The sequence below is a fragment of the Microplitis demolitor genome, chromosome 6 (assembly GCF_026212275.2).
Source record: "Microplitis demolitor isolate Queensland-Clemson2020A chromosome 6, iyMicDemo2.1a, whole genome shotgun sequence".
Lineage (NCBI taxonomy): Eukaryota > Metazoa > Arthropoda > Insecta > Hymenoptera > Braconidae > Microplitis > Microplitis demolitor.
In genome coordinates this window covers 13,615,255-13,637,385 of record NC_068550.1, presented here as the reverse complement: position 1 = coordinate 13,637,385, position 22,131 = coordinate 13,615,255, and the positions used below count along the sequence as shown (strand labels likewise).

The 22,131-nt window shown below is 30.2% G+C and overlaps 2 protein-coding genes across 2 annotated transcripts; both read right to left on the bottom strand.

Moving 5' to 3' along the window:
• Nucleotides 1-219: 219 nt before the first annotated feature.
• LOC106693699 (uncharacterized) lies at nucleotides 220-1,350 on the bottom strand. The gene has a single exon (XM_014442584.1). The coding sequence runs from the start codon at nucleotides 1,348-1,350 to the stop codon at nucleotides 220-222; it is 1,131 nt and encodes a 376-aa protein (XP_014298070.1).
• Nucleotides 1,351-1,375: 25 nt separating this feature from the next.
• LOC103571171 (uncharacterized) lies at nucleotides 1,376-21,901 on the bottom strand. Its single transcript, XM_014442583.1, has 6 exons — nucleotides 21,892-21,901; nucleotides 20,922-21,625; nucleotides 20,360-20,786; nucleotides 19,748-20,249; nucleotides 1,981-2,114; nucleotides 1,376-1,473 (listed from the first exon to the last, which is right to left on the bottom strand). Exons 1-6 carry the CDS (start codon nucleotides 21,899-21,901, stop codon nucleotides 1,376-1,378), a joined length of 1,875 nt encoding a protein of 624 aa, XP_014298069.1.
• Nucleotides 21,902-22,131: the final 230 nt, after the last annotated feature.

The following is a 22,131-nucleotide window of genomic DNA, read 5'->3' as shown; positions in this document are numbered from 1 at the left end:
AAACATAGCTGAGGCGTTATTCTTCAAATATTTTAATGTTTTTTATTGAATGGTATTGCAAAACAATATCCATTACGCGCTCATCTTTGTCAGCGTAAATTGAAACACAAAAATAAATATTCCTTAATACTTTAATTCAATAAACACAACAATAAATATTACTTTCAACGACGTTCATTCATATAATTTCAATTTTGTCACGGTAGTAATATTAATCATTTACACAAACATAGCTGAGGCGATGTTCTTCAAATATTTTAATTCTTTTGTTGGGTCGTACTGCAAAACAACATTCATTATGCGCTTATCTTTGTCAGCGTAAATTTTACGTTTTTTAGCAACATTATTAATTCCGGCGTCCATTTGAGTTATGGTTGTTTCCGTGATTACTTGCTCACTTTTAATGAAATTGATGAAAGAACTAAAAATGGCATGAATTACACGAACCTTTCTATTGAATGAGTTATGCCATCCTTCGACGCAATTGTTGGAACGCATAATATCGTCAAGTACTGCTTGATAGCAGTTCCATAACAATAAATCAAACAAAGGTTTCGTTCGCTTGTTCCCTAAACGAGATAGTTCACCTATCCAAGTACGCTCAACGTAACTCACAAAGTCGGTTAATATGGTAGCGTTTTCTTGATAAAATGATGATTTAATAAGCTCTTCATATGCTTCAATCACATCGTCTATGGGAACGAATGCCAGCGCCATGAACATTTTCAAATTGATACAAAATTTCAAATCTGTAGTATATTGGTTCTGCAATCCAGTTGATTGAATATGGCTCCAAACACATTTACAGAAATGGAAATGACATCCGATAATATAACATCTAGCAAATTGATGCTTAAAAGCATTTATAAATGCACGCTCAAAATCGACCATAGCGCGTTGCGGATTCAAATTTGGTTTGTGATGTTTAATTACTTTCAATACTCGCAAATAAAGTTTTTGACTTTTATTAGGAGCAAGTATGTAAACAAATGGCAAAATTTTACCATCATATGAACCGTGTATAGTATACAGCTGTTTAAAAATAAGTGGAACTGAACTAAAGGTTCCATCACAAAACCACATAGTACATTCAGCCAATAAATCCAAATTTTTTTCAGTAGCATATATAAGAAACCGATCCGCACCACCACCACTGTCATGTAATAAAAATAACTCATCATCATTGACCGTTTTGTATATATCTGGTATAACTAATTCTTTCAATGTTTTTGGATTTACAACTTCATCTTTGGACTTTTTTGCACGCTGAACTGTACGAACTAAAGATTTCATTTTTGGCATTTGAGCACGAACAGGCGATGAGACTTTATTCAACACACTAGAAATCATTACCAAATTATTGTCACAACCCTTCTTAGCCTTTTTTTTTTAATTGTACATTAACTTTTTTAGCCTCAATAGTTGTTACATTGGCAATATGATTGTGTTCTGGGAGTTTACCTATAATTTCACCTAATTTAAAAAATAAAAATAACAATTAAATATCACATATATAACTGATAAACTATATTATAACAAATAAAATATTAATTATTATAAAATTTAATTTACGCAACATACCTGTCCTCTTATCACTTGTTGTGTGAATTATTGCACCACATAACCTATTCTTATTTTCACAGCAACGCCAAGTGATATTTGAAACATTAACGCTTTTAAGAGAGTATATGTAACCTTTATTTACTAATAATGATTTACCACGTTCGGATTTTATAAATTTCAGTGGCATGGTAACTTTTTTTTTATTCAAACAATCAAAAATCAAAATGACTTCAATTTATATACTTAGTTCAACTCAAAAATGCTAAAGACAAAAACATATATAAATATATATATACATATTTTCATATATTTGATGCATTATCGATAAATCATTAGGGTCAATCGTCGATAAATCAATTTTCGGATAAATTATCGCTCGGATCAATTATCGGCGGATGAATTATCGCTCGTACTAACTGTCACTAGGATCAATTGTCGACGGATCAATTGTCGTTAGGATCAATTGTCGACGGATCAATTGTCGCGGATCAATTGTCCTCGGATCATCGGTCGTGTCACCATTGTACATCACTGGCGATTCACTCGCGATACTACTGATTATAATATTAAATAATAAATTCTGTGTACAACTGCACCATTTCACGTAGAGGACACTTGTATCCGGCATCTACGAGGAATATTATATATCTTGTTAATTGCGACGCATCTATTGTAAGTAATTGAATTTTATTATAATTGGCAATAAACTTGCATCTTTCTAATTATTTCATTTCACTCTATCTTTCACCTATATTATTTATTTTCCTATTTTATTGGTAAGAATTATTAAATCGTCTATTAAGAATATTATTAAGTAAGAACTAATAAATCTATCCATCATAGGAAATCTATTGATAAATAATAAGCCGTGAGGTAAGTTGGTAAATTTTACATACGTTGCCGTGCTTGGATAAGTGCGGGTCTTTGCTTTGCAAGAACCCCAGCCCACTGCTCTGTCTAAGTAAAATAAAAATTTGTTAGAGGCCAGTCTAAGCCGGGGTTCAACCCGCGAATTCTGGTGGCTGCTGGTTAAAATCGCGAAAACGAAAAGCGGTTTGTCTCAACATATATTCACACCGATAATAATTTTCACAATTTAAAAGCTTAACAAATTAAAATTTTGATGCTATGAGTAAAACAGAACTTGAAATTAAATTATTTTATAAAAGGATTAGGTGGCTGACCGGCAATATTTATTGTACAAACGGGAATTATCATGAATTCAAAATTATAACGGAAATATTAAATGGCTAGCTACCTACACTTACTCGTATAATTTGAATTTTAAAATAAAAATTATCACTATAAAATTGGTTTCATTAATTCTAAACATATAGTGTTTCTGTGTCACGAGATTTTCGTGAATTTAAAATTCGTTTCGTAATGTAAGATAATTTAAAAATTACAGTACCTGACGTTGCAGCAACTGAATTATTTAAATTTTTTGATATATTGACTCTAATGTATTACTCGCATTATACAATTTTATTTTAATGTTAAATTTATTTTCAACTGAAACGATATTAATAAAGATACACGTGAAATATTTAATAAGCTTAAATGTGAGGACACTTGCACAATAAATAATAAGCTTGAGTGTGAGAACACTAATACAAAGAAAATATTAATACTTCATTGTGAGGACACTTGTACCAAAAGAACTAGTGCGGGAATAGTGTAGAATCTTAAATTTAAGAACATTTGTACTTGAGGTTTTGCCGGTCCTCATCGACCTGGAACTAGAAACTGAGAAAGATTGTCGCTCAACAACACTTTTTATGTTTTTCTATCTTGCTTATTTTGTGTATTATTTTGGAAGAAAACTGTATCCAAGCGGAACATAGTTCCTCTGGGTCCTATCCCTTTCCCTATGATTTTTACGTCGGAAAAACCGGTAAGGCACGCCCCGATGTGGGCCTATGTGCGTGCGCAACTACACCTGCACTCAAATGTACAACGTTTTATTTATGACAATAGTTTCAATGTATTAATTATTTTATACAATCTTAAAATTTATTAATTTTAGAATTCTATCTATACGTATCTATTTATAACTTATTGTGGAATGGCCGATTGCCTATTCATTTGCTAATTTGTATTAACTTTTATTTGTTTAAAAATTATTGTAAAATTTGTTATTGAATGGCATTGAGCCTATTTTATTTGTAATATTGTATAATTCTTAAGTTTATTACCTTTAATTTTTATTATACTTCTTTAGTTGTATATTTTTTGCCTTAAAATTTTTTCATCGGAAAATCATTATTTAATTAAAATACTTTCATTTAAAAACTATTTATTTAATTTTTATTTTCTTAATGACTATTTCATCATTAAAATCTGCTTTTCTCTATTTGTTTTATGATACCGAAATGTTTCGACAAAAGTGCACTCAATATGAAAGTAAGGCATTTAGGTAGTGTAACATGATGGAAAATTCGACATCGACTCGTGGTTTGAATTTATTTCAAATAAGAAATAGTTACCGGATGAGCAAATTTTAGTGACATCTAGAATCGAAAATTTCGACTTCGACCGACTAATTGATCCAACCCATGGATCGTGATGGGAGATCCGGACTAGACGCCGTACTGAACGGTCACGTTTTACGATTCGAGAAATTCGACCCGACCAAACGAACAATTTTGATTACGACTCTTGAACAACGTGAATTTTGTTCTATAAGAACAATCCGAGTGATTAACGAACAATTCATTGCGATAAGTAAATTTTTTTTAACAAATAACCGCCGTCGTGAACAAGCGAATAAGCCGAAGCCTCGGCACGAGAACTGATCAAGTGTACGACCGATTGATTTGGTTAATGAACAAGTGCAACGCGTTTTGTGGAAATAATAATTAAATTAATGATTGATTGTACGTACTAACTGTATGATAGTGAAATTTCACGCGTTACCGAAATAAAATATTGTTTCTATTTTATTTTATTTCAATCGAGCAATTCTGAGAATTCCGGATTATCTGCTTCTCATTCGCATCGACTGTCTTGTAGCCTCGCCGTGTAAGAATACTCTGACGTCACCGGTTGAGTATTTCGTTAAGAACTAAGTCGTGTGTGTTTGTGAAATAAAATAAGAGTATTTCTATGCCGACAACTGACAACATTTTTTTTTTTGAGCAATGAACTGACTGTTTCGACCAACTATGGTTTGTTGTACTTTGGTTTATCTCGAGTCAAGCCGGCAACGGCATTTATTGTTTTTGAGTAACCGATAATTTGTGTGGAACTGATCAATTATTTGTCTATTGAATATACGACTGATTTGTTTAATTCGGATCAATTATTTTTTTTCGTAAACTTAACTGCCTGACCTTTCCCCGATCCGCCACCCTGAGCCGAATTTTTTTGTTTTGATAATTATTTATTTGGTGATTATAAAATCACCTGGCACCCAACTTAAAAATTTTGAACAAGGTTGTCAAATAGTAAGTGTACTCGGACTTCACTCCGGTAGATCCCCGGTGGTGAAAAACCCGTTACAGTAGTGTAAATATTACTTCTTTTATTTACTGTAAAATTTATTTATTTCTTACCTATTCTAAGTACGCTTTTGTCGATAAATATTTTCGGTTACTTTCCAAGGAAAGTGTCTCCGGATTGCCTTTGGACCTTTACAATTACTTATGGGGTCATTTATATTATATTTAGGTGTTTGCTCTAGCATTTCAACGCATGTCAAAGCAAACAAGTCTAAATTTTTTTAAAAGCATATTAAAACTACTGTTACATTCTAACTTATCTATTTATTAGACAGAATATTTTTACATTGACCAGGTTGACGTCGTTAGGGTGTTAATAGACCCCAGGTGCGTCAACTGTTGACCTTCCTTTATTTTATGCAAAATAGTTTTATTCACTTACCATGGTAAGATTATGGGCCCCATAAGTCGGCTCGAATTATCCCCTTCTTATGTAATATCTTCGCCTTCGTCGGTGCGTATGCGTCTCTGCCAGTGGCCTTGAAATAGGCTTCCGAATAATACCTGTAATGAGGGTCGTGAAACGGACTATTTCTGCTAAGTGAATGGACGGATGGAACGTCCACAGGCACCAACTGCAAACCCTCGTTGATGCCGGTTCAGAAGGCCGGGTTATCCCTCGAATCCTCCTTTAAACGAGACGAGCCTTGAAGGCCTGATTCCTTCATAAGTGTGAGTGACTCCAGCTGTTGGATTACACCACCAGAGTGCGATGGCTCAACAGCACAAAAGCTCGACGGCTTACAAACCTCACTTAACACGATTCCCTTTGCCAACTTGTTCACCGGATTTCGAATGACCAACGTCACCGGATCAAGGAGGACTTTCGCGGCAACGATCTTTAGGCGGAAACGTTGGTGAATTGAACGGACGAGATCCTTGTGGATCGTTCGGATAATCCGGCGTAATTGGGCCTTTTTGCCCCCTCCTTACTTTTCTGGCATAAGCTCGGGTTGAGGCTTAGGGATTACCTGTACAGCCGGTAACAGCACTCAGGTAGAGTACCAGGTTGTCGATGTCAGCAATCCTAGTAGCAAAGCAGGAGGCGAAGACCAAGTCAACGTAATTTTGATCAGAATTCTTAGCTCTCTTAGATCTCGCAATCGACTGGCATGGTGCTGTTATTCGTTGGTATTATACATTCATCAAAATGTCAACGTTGCATCTCAGGTTTCCTATGAGAGAATCGTCGTGACCCAGGTCTCATGCATCGTCATCTGTTTAGACTATCCGCGAGCCACGTTAATTCATTATCGCAAGAGAGTTCCGTTACATTGTTGGCGGTGAATAGCAATAATATCGCCAATATAGTAACCATTTATTAATTTATTGATGATTCTAAGAAGTGTCGAACTGTTTATACACCCACCGTGGTAAATAAATAATTGGAGACTTAAAAAAAAAAAAAATTTCTAAAATTTTTATTTAAATCTAATTTAAGCCAGAACGTAATACTACATTATATCTTATCGCTCTGAAATTGTTAAGAAAAAGAAAAAAAAATAAAATCTGGTTGCCGGATAAATTTCAATTAGAGTGTTACGTTTTGGAAAATCACCCAAAATTAATTAAAAATAATAATAATTTTTAATTATTTAATTTTATCCAGGTTTGCCAATTGGCACCCCACAATAAGGTTAAATTAATTTAGGATTAATTATAATTTATTAATTATGGCTGGAGAGCGGAGGTTTGAGTTTCATGAGCTCTCTCGTAAGACTGGATATTTAGTCATTATAAAAAATATAATGAAGACAACAGAGTTGACAAAATGTTAACGCTGCATCTCAGGTTCCTTGTAAGAGAATCGTCGTAGCCCGGGTCTCATGCATCGTCATCTGTTTTGCCTACCCGCGAGCCACGGCGACTCTCTTATCATAACCGATTTCCGTTTCATTGTATAAAATTATTTAATCAAAAATAATTAATTCAATTTAATCAATAAAATATTACGGAAACGTAACAAGAGAATAAAAAAATAAGAATAAAAAAAATGGAAATCAGAAAATAAAATATGATGTTCAGCATTTAGTTGGACGTAACATAACATAAAGCTTTTATTGTTTCATTAATTGTCAGTTATTAAATATTAAATTTTTAGATTTGAATCGTTACATAGACATTTTCCTATTACGCCGGCATTTGAGACAACTCTCAGCTTGCTATTGACGTGGAAGCCCAACATTGAGTGTGAATTTAATTATTTGTTACCCCTACTCTCTTAAAATGAATCGGTGGCATAGCATGCAAATCAGTGAATATATACTGCAAATCGGTTCCAAGTATATCACTGATTTAATTAGCTATATACTTGGGTCTGTGTTTGCAGTGAATATTCACTGATTGGAGTACTTTTCACTGATTCATTTTAGGAGAATAGAAATATAATTTTTAGTAAATTAAATCCTAGATATAATCAAGAACTCATTGGTGTATCATTCAGGTTGAATAAAAATATATCAATATTTAACCAATCGATTAAAGTACTTGATCATTTCGTAAATTTCAAAAATTCAGTTTTTTTTTGCATTTTTGGAATCATATTTCAAAAATCGTCCCCAAACTTTTTTTCTAAAATTTGAATTCTAACGCAAAGAAATTAGTAAAAGTGTATGCGCGCTTCTACACTCTATGCTTTCAAATAAAAACTTTGAACAAATTTTTCTCGAAACTGCTTTTTCTCAAATGGTGGGCAGTTTGTCTCTAAAGCTACTCAACCGATTTTAATATTCTAGTCTTGTATTGCTCGTTAGAATGTTTTGTGACACAATTTACAAAATTTTGCACACACACAAAATCCGCGATCAAAGGGTGTATTTTTTACAATTCCTTGTGTTGGGGTATATTTCTGCAGTTATACACAAACACAAAATGCATAAAATCATATCCACGAATATTATTTTTTTTTGCCGATTCCGTTGTTGGTGTTGAACAATCCAACAAAATTATGCTCTTCAAATTCCGAGTGGATTTTTTCGATAGCATTTAATTGTGATTGGCTTTGTCAAATTTCATTGCAATAACGACAATTTGAAATTTTGCGCCATTAGAGTATTGTTGTGTAATGCAAATTTTTTTTTTAATATAAGAAAAAAGGCCATTCGGCTGCCGAAATGGAAGGTAGATGTCTTAATCAATCTAATAAGTTACATTCGTACATGCATATTTTGTGATACATGTGAGTTTGTAGTCATGACATGAAAACAGGCTCGTTTTCTGAGTCCGGGTAAAAAATATCAAAGACTTACTTTCTCGGAGAACTTCAGATAGTTAATTTGACAAAATATTATATAGATAATATACCAAATACAACCTTTACGAAAATAAAGTTTTGCTATATTAATGATCTACAATGTTTATCTAATTTCAATATAGTTACGATAATATAACAGTGTTACTACTAACAAAATTTATTTATTTATTTATTTATTGATTTATTTATTTATTATGCCAGGGCTAATTGCCATATGGCAATCTTTAATATTACAATAATTTTGCTGTGAATACAGCAACAATAGTTGACAATAACAATAATAGCTATAGCTAGATAGAATTCTTAAAAATTTATAACAATGAAATTATAATAAGACAATTACAATCAAAATATAATAGATTTATAATCAAATTATGATAGATTTGATTATAATAGATTTATAATAAATTAACTAAGAAACTTGTATATAAGGTAGGTTATTCGTATATATATATATATATATATATATATATATATATATATATATATATATATATATTTATATATATATATATATATATATATATATATAGTGGCAGTTTCGACGACAATTTTCGGTAATATACGGCATGTTTAACGACATATGGCAGGTTTGACGACTGTTGTAAGATCCAACGGCATACAGTGGTGGTTTCGACGACACCTCAAAACTGCCATTTGAAGCAAATGGCAGGTTCAAAGGCTACATATACAGTTAAACGTTCAAAACATAAACGTCTATAAACATTTATTGCATATTTGACGACATTAATTCTGAATACGATGGCAGGTTTCGCGACATTCACTAAATTAACGACAAATTAGAAGCAGACAAAAATTTTAAACGGCAGTTCTGAGGACAATTTTCGATAACATACGGAAGGTTTAACGACATTTGGCAGGTTTGACGACCGTCGTCAAAGGCAGCGTTATACAGAAGTAAGTTTGACGACATCTCAAAAATGCCATCTACAGCGAATGGTAGGTTTGAAGAATGTATATGGGGCATTCTGTGCCAAATCGGACAGTTAAATTTTTTTTTTATTTTCGAAATTTTCTGATATTTATTAGTATCCACCATAAAATTCCTCTAGGTAAATTTTGAAATATTTTTATCACTGGTTCAGAAGATATTGAAATAAAAAAAAACTTTTCTAGTTTCGGTTTTCTGCTTATGACTTCGTCAAAAATAGTTGAAACTTGAGGTTTTTTTTTTAATTTTTGTTTTTCCACGTAGGGGAGCCTTGGGCACGAAGGCCCCCTTAAGCCGGTTTTTTCTTTTTGTGGCTTTTAACCACCAAACTTGTTTATTATCCGTCTATTTCGAAAGAATTAGTCGAAATTTTGCAAAAAATCAGAAAAACAATTTTTTTTTCTGGGGCACGAGGCCCCCTCCCCCAAAAATTATAAACACAAAATTTTTTTCTATTTCCCGTCAATTTAGGACCTCTATAATGTTTATATCATATTTTAGACGATATGTGATATGTGGGGTAAATCGGACCACTAAAAAAAAAATTGTAACGAAAAAATTATTTTTTTTTTCAAATTTCCGTCAAGTTATGACCTTTATAATGTTTTTATGATATTTTAGGCCAATATGCGATTTGTACGGTAAAATGGACCACTCAAAAATAAAATTGTAATGCAAAAATTAACTTGACAGAAAATAAAAAGAAAAAATAATTTTTTCGTTACAATTTTTTTCAAGTATTCCATTTTGCCTCGCATATTACATATTGATATAAAATATAATTAAATCATTATAAAAGTCATAACTTAACAGAAAATGAAAAAAAAATGTTTTCGAGTAGTCCATTTAACCCCACATATCACATATTGGCCTAGAATACGATAAAATCATTAAAGAGGTCATACCTTGACGGAAAATAAAAAAAAAAATTTTTACCTAATCTTTGAGGGGGCCTTTGTGCCCCAGGCTCCCCTACTTTCCGGAAAAAATTTTTTTTTATTTTTCGAAAAAATTTTCTGTTCAATGTTTTAAAATTTTCATGTCGTTATCTGAAAATCATGCATATTCCGGCTGTCCCGAAAACTTTGCATAATAAAGTACTATATTTTCTGTAACTCTTAAGCCCGGCCCGATCGCGGGCACTACATATAGCAACTAATTTTTTTCGATTTTCGAAAATTAAAAAAAAAATTTTTATACTTCCCATTAATTCTAATTTTATCACTATATATTATTGCTTCCATTACATTTAAGTATGTTTTACAATTTTACACAGTTAAAGGGTTTTCGAAATTATTAATTAGTCGTTATTAAGTTTAATGACAATGGTAATAAATGTATTCATTTGAGCTCGCAATCTTTTAAAAATTTTACACATACGGTCCATATTCAAAGTGAATATTCTTTTGTTTTTATACTTTCGTTGGCTAATGGAATAGTCCAATGCAATTTTTACATCCCTTTTATTGATTTTGCTGTATTGCATCGCAGATCTAATTTTTGAGCTGCCGTTATCTGGTCATTGATTGTCCGTTAAAGACTAGCTGGTGCTGCCATTTTCTCGCTGCCATCACTTTTTGAAAGATTTCAAAATTTCAACAACCCTTTAACCATGTGAAATTGTAAATTATATTTGTAAGTATGAAAATAATAACATACAGTGGCAAAAATTAGAATTAATAACGATAAGTAAAAAAAAAAATTTTTCCAATTTTTAAAAGTCGTGCAACATTAGTTGCTATAAAGTGCCCACGATCGGACTGAGCTTAAAATTTGCAGAAAATATAATAGTGTATTATGAAAAATTTTCAGAAAAATCAAATTATGCATGATTTTCAGAGAACGACTTTGAAATTTTAAAATAAAAAATAACGCAGAAAAATTTTGTCGAAAAACTAAAAAAATTTTTTTTATGGGAAACTACATGAAAAGAAAAAAATTTAAAAAAAAATTGGAAAATCCAAAAGTGCACGACTCATAATCCTCATTTATTATGAAATAATAAAATTAAAGCATAAAAAATAATAATAATGAAATGGCGGGAGGCACGAGTAAATTTAAAATATATACAATTTTCTTTCATTAAAATTTCTTTTTTTTTTTTTTTTTTTATTTTAATTAATTAATTATATTAGTATTTTCATTATAATTATAAGAAAACTTATTTAAAAAATATCTCAATTAATAACAAAAAAAATATATGTAAATAAAAAAAAAGAATTGAATTGAAAAAAAAATTCAGGCTTACCAATTAGCAATAATACAAAAAAAACAGCTGTACTAAGACGGTTATCCGCGAGCGCCTCTGGTGGAATAAATGTACGTATAACGTATAGATATATCACCATCCATGTTAATTTTACATCGATATATATAGATATAGTTATACAGCCTTTTTTATTCTTTTATTAATTGTAATTAAACGACACTGATTTACCTAACCATTTTCAATAGGGGTTTTACAAATCGTTCAAAGAATTTAAAAAAAAAAAATTTGATTTAATCACTGGATTTTTTCGCAAGTTATCGTGTCTACAGGTTTCATACTTGACGGACAGGAAATTTTTTTTTAATATTTTGATGTTTTTTCCGTTTTTATTGAACTAAATAAATTTTTGAAAAGTATGGAACTAATTTCCATTAAATTATCTTCAAAATAGGATGCAACATATCTTAATTCCGTGAACCAACAAGGGTATAATAATTGGAAGACTTGCCGGAGTGAGGCGAAAAAAATTTTTCGATCGTAAAGCACTCTCTGATGCTTCGCATCATGAGTCGTGCAAAAACATTCAATTTCGACTATTTTTAAAGAAGTTAGAAGCGACCAACCAGAAAAGGGGTTTTTTAATTCCCGCTAAGAAAATTGTACATTTTCAAAAATTCGGGAAGTTATTGGTTTCACCCCGATTTTCGAAAATCGAGTTTTCATCAGATGTCGACGTTTTGAGGTCCTAGGAAGCTATTCTGACTCTTTTCAGAATGATGTCCGAGTGTGTGTATGTGTGTGTGTGTGTGTGCGTGTGCGTGTGTGTGTGTGTGTGTGTGTGTGTGTGTGTGTGTGTGTGTGTGTGTGTGTGTGTGTGTGTGTGTGTGTGTGTAAACTCTTTGTAACTTTTTAACTAATGAACCGATTTGGATGGTTGAGGCGGCAATCGAAAGAGCTTGTTGGCCATCAACTTTCCTGAAAATTTTGGATCATTTAATCCAGTAGACTCGAAAATATCTACGAATTACGAAAAAATTAAAATTTTTTTTTAGTTTTTTAGTGATTTCTCAGAAACGACTCGTACGATCGACTTCAAAATCTAATCAGCTCTAGAATTTGATAAAACGAGTCGATTGCCACCTTAGCCATCTCAGTCGGTTAATTGGTTCGTGAGATATCGCGGAAGAAAGAAATGGTAAAAAACAGTTATTTGCGAATATCTTTGAAATAACTAAACCAAACAATTTCAAAATCTGACCAGTTCTAAAACTCAATAAAATACGTCGATTGCCGCCTCAACCATTAAAATTGGTTCATTCGTTCGCGAGATATCGTTGGAGAAAGAAATGGTGAAAAACGGTTTTTTCTAAATATTTTCGAAACGACTGATGCGATCATTTCAAATTTTAATTCGCTCTAGAATTCAATAAAACGCGCCGATTGCCACTTCAAACGTCAAAATTGATTAATTAGTTCGAAAGATATCGGCGTTAAAAAGTGAAAAAAATAACATTTTGTTATTTTTTTCGGATAAATCATAATATAACCTACTAAAATGTGTCTGAAATCATACCAACTCATCCTTTTTATGGTTCCTTTCGATCATATAATGTCATCTAACTTGTTTTCTAATTTAAATCATATTAACAACAATAAAATCGATAAAACGTAGTTTTTAATATTTTTCTCGGATATTTCATATTTTATTGTTTCTTACATGAGTCAAAACTCATTCAAATCTTAATTTTGCTCTCTGACATTGATTTCTGCTTCAATACACTTACTTTATTGAACATAATCAGAAATTAAATTTAAAAAACCGCTTCATTAATAATTTTTGATTCTTAAATTTTCAAACTTCAGCATAACAGGTAACTTGTTAGAGCTTGAAAAGATCGTAAAAAAACAATTGCATGTGATAGCATTTTCGAGCTCCAAGAGCTCGAAAATATATCCACACTGATGTTTTCGAGCTCTTTGAGGTCGAAAACAGCGGGAAGTTTTAGGGCTCGCCCGCAGGGTCAACCGACGTCCAGATTTTTTTTTTTTTTTGATATCGTTTGAACCAGTGATAGAAAAAATCTGAAAATTTATCTGAAGGAGTCTTAAAGTCCCATGTATAGTTAAGCGTTTCAGAAATCAATGTTTATGGTCATAAATGTCACTTTCGTCAACATTGATTTTGTATAGAATGACAGGCTCCACACATCCAATAAATTTCCGACAAATGTCGAGCTTATTACAATTCTAACGGCAGATATAATAATTTACATATGTATTACATACATATCATATATATTTACGAAAAAATGAAAAAATAATTTGATAGAAAAAAATTATGCACATTTTGGTGATTTGTTTAATACGAACATTTATTTTGCTTCCACAGCAAAACATCATTGCATTCATCGGAAGCATCTTCTCAAAATTTCAGTATTAATCTCATTTCGAAGTTCTGTAGTTTTATTGTTGAAGTTTTTCAATGAGAAATATTTGAAATTTATGTTTTCTTCGATTTTGATATAACTTAGCAGCATTTCATGCTAGTATAATCGCCATAAGGCCCGTTAAGTAATAAGTAATTGGATGTACTTTAAAAGTACTCACAATACCTTTGTTGGAAATCATTCATTTTAATTTTTGGACGTAATAGTAGTAAAACAAACCTAGGCAAGGGTTGGCCCGGCGGGCCACCCCCAAAACTTCCCGCTATTTACATTAGTAGGAATGTACCTTTGAGCACCCCCAAAAAATGGTTAAATAGATCAATTTGAAAATTTACAGGGTTATTGGGAGTACATTAAGCTAAAAAAGTCCCTGGCAACATTATTCATTTCATCGATATTAACAGAGTAGCTGTTGATTTACTAAAAAACCAAAAGAAAGAGCAATTTTTTTGTACTTCTAATGGATGTCACAAATAAAAAAAAATTTTTTTTATTTAAATGATGAAAGGGTTTTCTGATGAATTTATTGACATATTGATGATCAAAGCCAAAAGAATCATTTTGTGTTTGAAGGCTGATATCTCTACGAAAAATCGTCCTACGAGGTTATAAAAAAGCCAAATAGAAGCTGAATAAATTTGCTAAGCGACCTATGCATTGATTTAGTTGAAATAATTTTTCCATGGTTTGTGGACTCTTCGGACAAACAAAAAAAATTCGAAACTTTTTGTCTCACAGTATTTCTCATGTTTGCGCAATAACTGAAGCTCTTAAAAAATTTTGATATAAGTTCACCAAAATAAGATATTTCAAGCTATAAAATGCTTTTTTTCAAATCTCAATGCGATTATTTTTCACAAAGTTACAGCCTTCCAAAAATCACAAAAAAATTTATAAAATTTTTCTGTTCCTTCAATTTGTCGCGTTAGTGTATATTATCTGAAGTATATAAATGTAATCCTAAAAACCACTTTACAATTTTAATTTTTGAAAATAAAAAAAAATTATTTTATTAAGCCGGGTAAATCGATATCTTGATTTAAAAATTGCGCCGTTCTTAAAGCAAGTCGGTGATGTCTTAAATCTACATTTTTGCTTATCTGAATCCAAGAGCAAAAAATTCTCAAGCCAAATACATCAGTATTTTGTTTCAAAACAAAAGGTGCTTCATTGTCGAATAAAATTCTCAAACGAAAAATTTTTTTCTTAACCTAAGAATTTTAATTTTTTGGTTCAAGAACTTATTTCTTGAATTAAACAATTAAAAACTTTGAAACAAGAATCAGAGTGTGACGGAAAAAGTTTTCTTGAATCAAAATAGTTTTCTATCAGTATTCATTAAAATTGTCAGAATAGCTTCCTCGGACTTCAAAAAGTCGACATCTGAAAAATATTTGATTTTCTGAAATCAGTCTGAAAATATGAACTGCCTGAAACTTTCGACAGTTATTAATTTTCGTTGCAGGAAGTTCTAATTCCTTCAACCAAAAAGTGTAATTTCTGAATCTAAAAATTTTGACCTTCAATAAAATAAGAAATTTCGCTTTGGTTTAAGAAAAAAATTTCGAAATAAAAATGAAATCATTGATAATTTTTTCAACTATGAAAATCGATGATGTTCGAAAAATTCTAAGATAATTAAAAATCACGAAACTAAAAACTTCTGTAGACGTAGAAAACTGCGTCAAATGCCTTATTAATCATTAAAATTAATTGATTGTTTCAAAAGATGTTGGCAACGAAAAACTAACAAAATTACAATTTAGGTCATTTTTTTAGGATAACTCATATTATGATTGACAAATGTATCGAAAATTACATCGAGCCGTTTTTTTTATAGATTTTTCCGATCACCACATTATTTAGTGTAATCAGTTCGTTAGTTTATATATTATTGATAAAAAATTTAAACATCGTTAGTTTTTCATTTGTCGCGATTAAATTAGAAATTACCTCTTTCATTTGATTCCAAACTCATTTAGTTCTCCACCTTAATCCCCTTTATTGATTTTTGTCTAAATGAATTGATTTTATGAAGCAAAATCGTGAACAAAAATTTAAAAACCACTTGATTAACAATCATCTAAGATTTCTCGAATTTCGAAAGCTTCATAGTAGATATAACTTTTTTCAACCTTGAAAAGCTCATATATTAATTGCCAAGAAAACAGCAGTAAGTTATAGGAGCTAGCTCGAAGGGTTGATCGGTTCCTAAATTTTTTTTTTTTTTTTTGGAAAATCTCAGATCATGTCAAAACTAATAAAAAATCAATTGAAATAAAACAAATGTCAAGTCTAAATCAAATTCCTGATAAATTTTATAATGTTTTGACTTTTCCGGCAAAACTATCAGATTTATTATAAAATGTTATGTGAGCATTTTTATAGATCATTTTATATTTTATAAATAATTTATCACAAAGTTTTCAAAATTCTAGAATGCTGTTTACATATTAGCATTTAAATTTCAATTTTAAAAAAAAATCGTGTCTTTAATTTTCTGAATAATTATTCATTTGTGATTACCGAAGCATAGAAATAAGAATCATATTTATTATTGCTAATAAATATTTGCTAAATTATTGAATTATCCCAGATAGCAAAATGACGTTTTGATGAGTTCTGAATGAGTTCGTATTTATGATTTAGACGTCTCATCAACATCTTAAAGAAGTCTTTAAGAAGTTCTCAAGATGTCAAGATGATTTTTGTAACTACTAGAAATATAAAAATTTTTTCTAGTCAAGATTTATATTTTCGAAGGAAATTTAATGCTCTACAAAAAAGGTCTTTTAACATTTTTCGCTAAATTCACTCCTTCAAAAGGTTATGTAGGTGATTATAGTTGTTTTGACTCAAATTCAACCTTGAATAACTTTGAAGGAGTGAATTTAGCAAAAAGGGTTAAGAGACCTTCTTTGTAGAGCATTAAATTTGCTTCAAAGATATGTATCTTGAATAGGAAAAATTTCAATATTTCTAGTAGTTACAAAAATCCAAAATAGAACTGAAGAATTTAAAAAACATCTCGACTAGAAAAAATTTTAATATTTCTAGTAGCTACAAAAATCCAAAATCAAAGTAAAGAATTTGAAAAACAAATCAAAATTTAACGCACGGTTACGAGGAAACGGCTCGTTTTACGTCAAATTTACTAAGAGAGATTTTTTGTAGGGAATTCAATTTCCTTTAAGAATATACATTGCTCAAATTTTTCAGACAGATGATTTACGAGTTTTGGGTAAAAAATGAAAATTCTTTCAAAAACGGATAGTCATAACGATACACCTCTTAATATCAATAGTAAGGGCTCAAACTTGCACAATAATTTTTTTTGGTCATCAGGAATAATATTTTCACAGTATCGAAAGAAAAAAAAAACAGTCGATTTTTTTGGCCCAGTCTAATGTATATATAATATAACTATTCCAATTTTTTCAAGCTTGAGGATTAATTGATATTGTTTAATAATTACTATATAAAATATTTATATACAGTAGGGTGTTTCAGAAAAACAAATTTTTTTTCTTATGGTCTCAAAAATTAGTCTTAGGTATAAAAAATATCCTCCCAAGAGAGCAGCTCGAAATCTCAATTCTACTAACAGCTCAACGAATATTTATTTTCCCATTCAAATTGCATGTAAAAAAATTTTGTTTTTGTTTTTTAAAAATAAAAGTATTGAAAAATTTTTTTTTCCAAAATCGAAGCACACAGTCTTGTAGAAAATTAAATTCTCTACAAAAAAGCTCCTGATTGTTTTCTCCGGAGAACTAACAGAAAAAAATTTTTGAAGCTTTAAACTATATTAAATAGTATAACTTCATGTTTCTATTATATTAAACAGTTTTTTGATAGAAATTTAGATTTTTTTATCTGAACTAATGTTATCAGTCAATTTTTTTTTTAACACAGGGGAAAAATTTTCCTTACTTTCAAAACAGAAGGTTTTTTTTTAATTTAAAAATACAGAAAGAAAAAAAATTTTAATTCTTAAAAAAAATATTTTTCTTTCGAAATTAATACCGAAAATAAGTAAGATCTTAGAAACCTTTTTAAAACACCTTACTCATTAACCATAGCATATAGATTCACCATATAAACATGTACACGTAATAAAATCCGGAAAATTATTTTTTCGTAAAGTTTTTCAATTCACTATTGTTTCAAGCTTCATAACTTTTTTTCTGTTAATTGTACGAAGAAAACACTTAAGAGATTTTTTGTAGAGAATTTAGTTTGCTACAAGAACACGTACTTTGATTTTCGAAAACAATTTTTTTAAATACGTTTATATATAAAAAACAAAAAAAAAATTTTTACACGTAATTCAAACGAGAAAATTAATATTGGTTGAGCTTTTAGGATTGAGCTTTTAAGCTACTTTATTAGGAGGATTTTTCTAATACCTAAGACGAACTTTTAAGACCATAAGACTTTAAAAAAAAAAAAGAAGAAATGTTTATTTTGAAACACCCTTATATACAGGCATCAATCAAAAAATCATTTCAAGGAAATAAATCCATTTCACCATTGACTTGAGTTTTTAGTAAATTTATTAATCATATTATATTGAACAATTAAAAATTCAGTTTTTATAATAAAATTATTCAGTAGCAACATGTCAAAACAAAACAGTGTTAACTTAAGTAGCTTAATGGTGAAAAATATTAACGAAAAACAAATAACAGTTATTAAAAATCATACTTAGTTGATATTTTTGCACTGTACTTAGTTAAAATATGAAAAAAAGTTATGTCTAATAATCGTATGTCATTAAATCAATGTTACGTTGTAGAAAATCATAAAATCATAAGTTATCAAAAATTATCAACGTATTATTGAACAATTTAAAACTAGAGTTTTGATATTAAGTAATAAAAAATCATAAAATTATAAATTTTTAAAGATTATTCAATTATTGTTCAGTATTTACGAATCACGGTTTCACCATATAACGTCAAATAATCATAAATCTTTTTTTTGTCAATAAATTACTATTCTTTTTAATTTTATGTAATTAGAGAATAAATAAGCAATTCATAAAATATATTCAATTAATTAACTTCTGAAAATGATAAAGAAAAAAATAACGAAAAATAAATAAAAATTTTTTTAATTAATATAATAATTAACTCTAATATACTCTTCACGAATCTTTTGACGAATCTAAAATTTATGTGAAACGCTTATTTTTAATTAATTTTTTAATACGATTTTGAATATTAGTATCTGAAAGTGTACTTAAAAACTCTGTCATTTTTTTTGGCAGTTGCGCAAACGTCTACAGCAGGTACAAAGTTTTTTCTAAAGTATTCTTTAAAAATAAATCTAATGTGCCGCTCGATTTTTTCTTCAATAGCGTTTGTTTTGTTTGCTACTATTTTTTCAGACTTTTTTATATTTTCTTTTTTGTTTAATTAATTGTTTATCCAAGCTTTAATTACTGTAGGAGTACGGTTTTGGAGTACCTTAAATTTACTTTGAACATTTCGAATTGTAGGAATCGGGGGCAACTTTTTTTCATGTAAATATTCACTAAAGTGATGTATGACAGTTTTTACTTCATCTTCAGTCCACGGTGTTTTAGACACGATTGGCTGCTTTAATATAGCTGAGCTCAACTCTTTCCGATTTTTTAATGAAAAAGTTCGCTGATAAGAAGTGCTTGCATTACTATTAGAACTTTGCCTAGAAGTATTAACTGTCGTATCATGAGCTGTTGTATCATTAAAAACGTCCGATTGAGAATCATCGGCCTTAAAATTTTTTTTTTTAGCAAAACCAATATTATTTTTTAATTTATTTGTATTCTCTTTTAACATATCATTCATAGTAGAAACTTCAACAGGTTTTTGAGCTCTCTCTAAGACCTTGGAAATCCCTAATATGTCTGTCTTCACAACTGGTTGTCGATATACATTCTTATGTATATTAATGTCATGGCCCATAAATTTAGCAAAATTCGCGGTATTTGCTTCATCTAGTCCAAATTGAGCGCATTTTGTCGCAGCATGCTTACGAAGAGGGGTCCCACGTAAAGTTTCTGGTTTATCAGCGCCACATTTTTTTGAAAATTCATTTAGTAACTTTGTAGCTGATAAAAAAGACTGATCAGAGAGTCCATCAAGACCAAAAACGTAAGGGTTTCGTTTACTCACACCAGCATTATGACGGTGTCGGATAATAAGTTTTATAGCTTTATACCAAGATTTTGTAAGTAATATGGGAACATTTTTATTAAGTTTGCCACGAATCACAATTCTGACATATTCTTGGGCTGCTTTTTGTTCGTCTGCAGTTAGATTTTTATAGTCTTCATCATCTGCAGATATCGAATGAAGATTTTTCATATCTGCTAATTCAAGTCGTTCAGACTCTCCAGCTCTGCGTCTATTAAAAACTTGAACTCTTGACAAAATACATTCAGCTAACTTTCGCCATGAATAATACGAATACCATTCTTTAAATCCTTGTAGTATTTATCGATTAAAGCATCTAAATATTGACTTAAGTGTAGAATATCTGTTGTCGATGGTAATTCAATAACTTTCTCACGCTGACGAGCAACGAGAGTTTCCATCGCTGTCTTATTAATAACGTTACTAAATCCTAATTTACATAAACTCAGGAAATTATCAACTTTTGTTTTTTTTTCTACATCATTTTCTATTATATATTCGGCCTGAAGAAGTTCACCAATTTTTTTAATGTGTTTAGTTATTTCTGTAGCATTTCCCGCGATTTTGTAGTGGCCTGTACGCTTATTCATTCCTGCAAATTCATCAATTGAGTCGATTAAAAAATGATAATGAACAGGATCGTATAATGACGCGAAATCAGTTATTTTAGAATTTTTGTTCTGTAAAAATAATAAAAATCGACCACATAACCGCAAATTTGATCGAATCAATTTATGCCTGTATTCCTTTCGATGTCTGAGGCATAATTCATTGCCATATAAAATCAGAGCAAGGTCAAATCGAATGCATCGAACAACATCATCCTCAGCCATGTGAGGTATAACTTCTTGTCTTAGAACTATACACGCTTTTTGATGAACACGACCAACGGCGATACGAAAATTAGTCATAATACCTCTGCTACTATTATTCTCATGCTGAGGACATTTAGCAATATGGTGACGAATATTATTTTTAGTGTATAAGCCTTTACAAGCTGGACACACAGCAAATTTTGTAGCTAAACACTTATCCTTATCTACTGGTCTCCTAACAGGAACAACTATTTTTCCTTTATTTAAATTTTTCTTTACTAAAAGCTCAAAATCCCCTTTTTTTCTTATTACTGATATTGCTCGTTTTCTTTCAGAAGACCCTTTTTTATAGCTCATAAATTCTTGTACATCTTCTTCTAATGCATGCTTCATTTCCAAGTGTCTTGCAATTTGAGTATGGAATTTTTTGCAATAGAAACAAAAATGCTTTTTTATATTTTTTAATTGCGATGATTCGGTGGTTAGTCCTTTATCATCGCATGCTGAGTTGCCAGGCACATTAAAAGATGAAGAAAATTTAATTGATAAATCTAAAGAAGAATTGCACTCGACTGAAGACATAGTATTTTCTTCCTTTGATTTATTAACTTTCTCTGATTCAGATTCTTCTTCTGAGTCCGTTTTTGAATCAGATGGATCATAAAGAGATCCAGATTTATTAATTGAATCATTTTCAGAAGTACCTGTTTGTGAAAAAAAAAACAAAAAATATTACAAAAAAAGTGAAAAAACTAAAAAAAGATAGTCGTTCCATGCAATAATAAGATTGGTTAGTTAAAATTTAAGAAATTACAGATTAAAATATAGGAGTATTATAGCAAGGTTGAAAATTAGATAGAATTTTGAAGTTAATCAACATTCATTTAAGTTGAACTGCAATATCGACCAGTATTTTACACTGATAAATTTTTACAAATTGTTTTGATATTTAGGATGGAAAGACATAAACAAGCATGCATAGTGCAGTACACCGTATGACATGTAATTTTGAATATTATAAATGACAGTATGTTCTAGAATAAGGATATAAAATAGAATCAGGCACTGGAAAAAAAAGGAAAGGGTTTTTTTTCAACTGTTGACTGTACTATACCTTTGTTGGTTGCACACTATGATTTTTTACTAACGATTGATGATAATAGATTTTGTTCTTAAAAAATTTTCGGATTCTGCAATTTTTTTAATCAAA